Source organism: Alligator sinensis, unplaced genomic scaffold (assembly GCF_000455745.1).
Source record: "Alligator sinensis unplaced genomic scaffold, ASM45574v1 scaffold755_2, whole genome shotgun sequence".
NCBI lineage: Eukaryota > Metazoa > Chordata > Crocodylia > Alligatoridae > Alligator > Alligator sinensis.
Genome location: NW_005841883.1, coordinates 1,636,230 through 1,641,267, shown reverse-complemented (window position 1 = coordinate 1,641,267; position 5,038 = coordinate 1,636,230). Strand labels below are relative to the sequence as shown.

The window sequence follows — 5,038 nt, the reverse complement described above, 5'->3', positions numbered from 1 at the left end:
CAGGCGGCTCCTGGCGGCTGCCATTTGCCCTGCCAGCCGGGCGCGTGAGGCGCTGCCCGGAGACGGGGAGGGGACCCTCCGCCGGGTGCATCGATCCGCGTTTTCCTCCTCCTGCGCTGCCTCCTGCCTCTGCCCCCGGGATGCCGGCCTCACTGCGGCGCCTCTTGCTGCTGCTCTGGCTCTCCGGTGCCACGGCGCTGCTCGGCACTGCGGCTGGTAAGTAGCCCCTGGGCACGGGCAGCTAGCCATTTTGGGACGGGGAAGGGCGTGGGGTCCCCCAGGGCTTCAATGCGGCAGGGGGCCCTGCTACAGCATCCCCCTGCCCGCACCACATGCCCCTACGCCCTCAGATGCTCAGCTGCAGACCAGACCCCCTTGGAGGAGAAAACGGGTTTCATTGTCTACCTGGACCCACCCCTCAGCTGGGCTTTATTTCACCTTGTCTGTTGTTGGCTGAATGGCTTTTTCGTGTCATGGGGGGAGAGGAAATACAGCCTTTTTATTCTGAAAGCCTCACCCTTGGTGATGTGTGACATAGGCTTTTTCTTTTTCTTTTTTCTTAGATGTGTTCCTATTGCCAGCAGAGCTGTGCGTGCTTGCTGGTGGGATCTTTGGGCACAGCCATTTTTAATTTTAACAGCCTCTGTGATTTGAGAGGCATTACAAGGGCGGGTGCATTTTTAGGGATATCTGCTAGTCCACCGCACCTTTTCTCCTGGGTGTTTGAAACCCAAGTGAAATTTTTTCATTGTTACCTGCAATCACAGGGCGATAAAACAGAAACCTGGTGAGGAAGCTGCAAGGTGTGTGAATACAGTGCATGAAAGACTTACTTTATAGCAATCGAAATGCCTAATGATTTGGAAGCATCGTTTTCTTTATTTCAAGCAGTTGAATCCTTTTTCTTTTCTTTTCTTTTCTTTTTTTTTTTTTTTTGAAGCTAAGGTTTAGAGGAATAGAAAGAAGAGTTTTCTATGAATTCAGAAAAGCAGTTGATATGGCTCTGGCCTCTGTTGGCTTTTGGTTGTTGTATCAGCTGAGAATGGAGGAGCTCTTCTCTGAAGGGTTTTTCAGCTTTTATTAAGTACTAATGCATATTCCTCCCTTGTGTATGCTCTTTCGGCAGTTTTGGAAGACTCGTGGCACCGCGATATCTGTCCTTCTATTCAAAAGCCAGTTTAGAATACCCAGTCTTTTCAGCATGGTTCTTTAGTCAGCCATGTATCTTAGTCACACGCACAAAGAATAATTTTTCTTGTGAAAACAATAAGATTAGGATAGTTTGCACACAACTTTTCACATGAGTAGTTTTAAGTTTTTTGGGTTTTTTTGTTTTTTTTGTTTTTTTTTTGTTTTTTTTTTCAATGTTCAAACCAGTCACTCTGTGAATCGGTCACATTTTTATCAGTTTCTCCATTGTGGATAGTCCGCGTTCATTTCACTTCTCTTTTTTTTAAAGATCTTTAGGGAACTAGTGAACTGAATTGTAAGTAGTCAACATTTGCCTGCATCAGCATGACCTTTGACTGCATCATTGATATTACAGAAGGATATATACAGTTTCTGTGTAGTAATTTAAGAGGATTTCTTTGAAGAATGGACCTTGGAAGGTCAAAAGCTTTGGTATGAGTATGTATGTATGACCCTAGAATATCACATTATCTAAACTTGTCCCTTAAACATGAAAGTTGAAGTGTAGTGTTTTATTTAATTAGTCAGTAAAACTTCAGCAGGTTGATATTTCTTTGTGCTGATGGGCATGAAGGATTATTGAAGGAGTGAGCACTGATTTGAGCTAGGCAGGCAATGGGCAGGTACTGCATATAAGCCTACTCAGTCCATTTTGCCAGTTGACCTCGGTTTTCACCCGTTAAGAACAGTCTTGCTATTTCTAACTTGGGTATGTCTTGTAAAGAAACAATAGCAAAGCCAGCATTTTTAGTCATCTTGTGATATGTATGACTAGGGATTTGCTTTTACATTATGAATTTATTAAAAATATGCATCCAACCTGGGCTTTAAATGTTTTGTTCACAATTGATGGTTGCTAATGTTTTTGAGACTGGGCTAAAGTAATTTTTGAAAGTTTGATTGTAAGTTTTAACCGTGAATATTAAGGAAAAATACTGATACATGGGAAACCACTTTAAGGTGAAATTCTGCCCACTTATGTACATGAATGAACCCTTTTATCCTCTGAAGTAAAACTGTAATTCGCGTATAGGTGCAACAGTTTAACCCTGTGCAGATTTGAGATCCTCAATTAACATGCTTCTGCATCTCATTTAGGAAAGGCTAACTCAGTGGCAGGGTAAGTTCAGTATTGATAGGCATGAAGCAATGCACTCTGGAGGGGAAACTTGAATGTATGATTTTAAGTTAACAGGACTAATGCTGAAAAAATATGTAGGCATCTTTCGTAACATCCTTTCCTTTTTGACTATGCATGGGGAGTGTAAAGGAAAATATTATAGTGTCATTAAAAATAAAGGATTAATTTACAATCTGTACAGAATGCAGGAAATATGGTGGATAGGGATTTTCTTTATGCTGAACATTTGAAAACCTTGAGACTCAAATTCTTCCTATAGGCTGCCTGGGAAAATTTACCACTTTCCTCAGCAAATCCTTTTCAGATCTTAAAAATAAATGTTTGGGTATCCTCTTCTGAAAGTTGTGCATCTCCCCACCTAAAGAGCCGTGTTACTGTGTGGAAAATGGTCAAGATAAAAGGTTGGCAGGGCCCTTAAAGGTGATGTATGAATGCCAGAAATTTGAATTTGTGCCACGTTATGCTTCCTTCTTTTGTGAGAAGAAAGCTTAAAATTCTCCTCATGTAACATCTTTCTTTAGAGGTATCCAGCATGTGTATTTTTCCCTTTTATGTTGGGAGACCTCCTCAGTAACTCGCATAGCTGGGGACCTTAATTGAAGAGGAGTATTTGTTGAATCTTTGAACAATTATGTTAACATTTATTTAACAATTTTAATAAATGTAATTTCTCCTCTAACATAATCATGTTTTACTTTCTGGGTATCTGGGATATATAATCCAAAACCTATTTCTTCCTCACTTTGTAGACTCCAGCCATGGAGATTCCCATCTCTAATGTAAAAACTCAATTAAGAAAAATCCAGAAATAAATACTTACTGAAAAAAAGAAAACCAAACTAGTGCCTTTATAGAGCACTTTAAGTTATCTGTTGGGCTGTATCTGTATATTCTTTTCTTTAGCTATTCAACATATGAAGTGAGACCACTTCTGGAGTGGCTGGAGTTTGAAGTCTGGTTAAAGACAATTATATTACTTGCTTTAATTAAAAATTAATCATTTGAGGCCGTTTTAACTTGCTTGACAGAACAGGATAAAGTTTCCTGAATGTCTCAAGAAGCATTATTACAAGTGTGAAAGGCAAGGATTTTTTTGTGTGTGCTATCTTTCATAGGACCAGTGTGTAGTAGTTGGGAAAAACCTTTTGGGCATTAAGTGCTTTTCCTTAGGCCTGGGAAAGAAACCAACACAGTTTGAGCTAAATAACGGGTAGACCAATGGCTTGTATATAACTCCACATGTAAATGAAAAGAGTCATTTCAAGGAGTGAAGGAGGGCTGTAAAGAAGGAGCAAAGGTGGCATTTTGAGAGGTGGCCAAGGATTTCTTTGGCATTCATTTCAGTTCTGTTATTGGTTTTCTGACTTGTGATCCAGGGTGGTCTCCTTTTACATAGATTTGTGTTTCTTTTATATAAAAGTGTTTCCTTGATTCTGTCTTCTCCAAATGCCTGTTGCTTTGCCAGAGGTATACTTGGTGCCCATCATGAATTTCAGCAATAATCAGAAAATCCAAATCATGGTTGTTAAACAAAAGACTATTTAAAAAGGTAGACTCTGTGGGGCAGAATTGGTATACTGTACGTGCATATGTCTTGTCCTTACATCAGACTAGTCCTTCATTGACTTTTGTTAGGTTACTCTTTTGAATGAACCTGCACTGTCTTTTATGGAGCTTTCTGCTCACATGAGGCAGCCAAGGCTTCTATAGTCGAGTTGCTAAAACATAGAACAGAGAAGCCTTAAGCTGGCATGGAAAGGATGCTTCTGTTGGAAAGGCAGCTCTCTAGAGACCTGCAAGTAATGGTGGGGGATGGAGGAATGGGTGGGGAATCCTGAACCGTCTGCCTGTTCTACTGTGATGATGGCGGGCAAAACTTATTTCTTCACCCTTTACAAATAGATAAGGGATCTTAGCTGAGTATCCTTTCACTGGAGTTATTCTTACATTTGGCGTGCACGTATGCATGCTTTTGTACGTCTTATGAAGGGGAGTTTGGTCCTGTGTTAATACTTTTCTAGAAAATACTGTTTGAAGGGATATCATTGGCTTATCTCTTGTCTACTTTTTCCTATTTAGTAGTATTTCAGTTAAAATATTTTTCTAGAATCTTATAAATATACTTAAGTTTCTCTATGGATTTGTCAGAACCCTGTGCAGGCAGTGTCACTGTTTTCCATGATGTGTAAGTTATCTATTACCCTTCTTGGCTTTCACACGGAGATGAAAGAACACATTAAAATGTAAATAAATGACTGTGTTCTACTAATTTTTATGTCCTTTCTTTATAGGGAAAGGTAGTATTACTGGAGCTAGTTTGAATTGTTTAGAATTGGCTACATTTAAAGTTGATGGATCCTGCCAGAAAGGTGCTAATACAGTTTCCTTAGCCAGTGCTGACAGGACCTTGTATGAATGATAGTGTAAATCCTGTTGAGAACAAAATGTTTTGCCTTGAGTGAAACCAACAGTAATCCTTTTGGATGCTGGTAGGAATATGAGCAGGGCCTACATCTGCTAGTAAGTGTTTTATGGCTTTCATGAAATAGCTTGCTTTTTACATTTCTCACATTGGCTTAGTTTAAAAATTCCTTGAAAAGAAATAGCAACTACTTTGTTTGTTAAAATAATCAAACAAAATATTTTTGAATACATTGGTCTGTTTGCATTTGGAACACAGGAATTTACAGAAATGTAAAGCAGGAA

At 39.6% G+C, this 5,038-nt stretch overlaps 1 protein-coding gene across 3 annotated transcripts in view; it reads left to right on the top strand.

The window, feature by feature from the left end:
- Nucleotides 1-6: 6 nt before the first annotated feature.
- The window catches only part of BMPR2 (bone morphogenetic protein receptor type 2), a 185,306-nt gene continuing 180,274 nt past the window's right edge, over nucleotides 7-5,038 (top strand). The window contains exons 1-2 of one of the 3 annotated variants that reach the window (XM_025196683.1): nucleotides 76-216; nucleotides 564-803. Coding sequence is in view for 1 of the 3 variants with exons in the window: in XM_014516903.2 (XP_014372389.1) it covers nucleotides 141-216 (76 nt within the window). In the remaining 2 variants the exon portion in view is untranslated. Of the gene's footprint in view, nucleotides 217-563; nucleotides 804-5,038 lie in introns of all 3 variants that reach the window. The other 2 variants (XM_014516903.2, XM_025196684.1) reach the window with 2 other exon arrangements.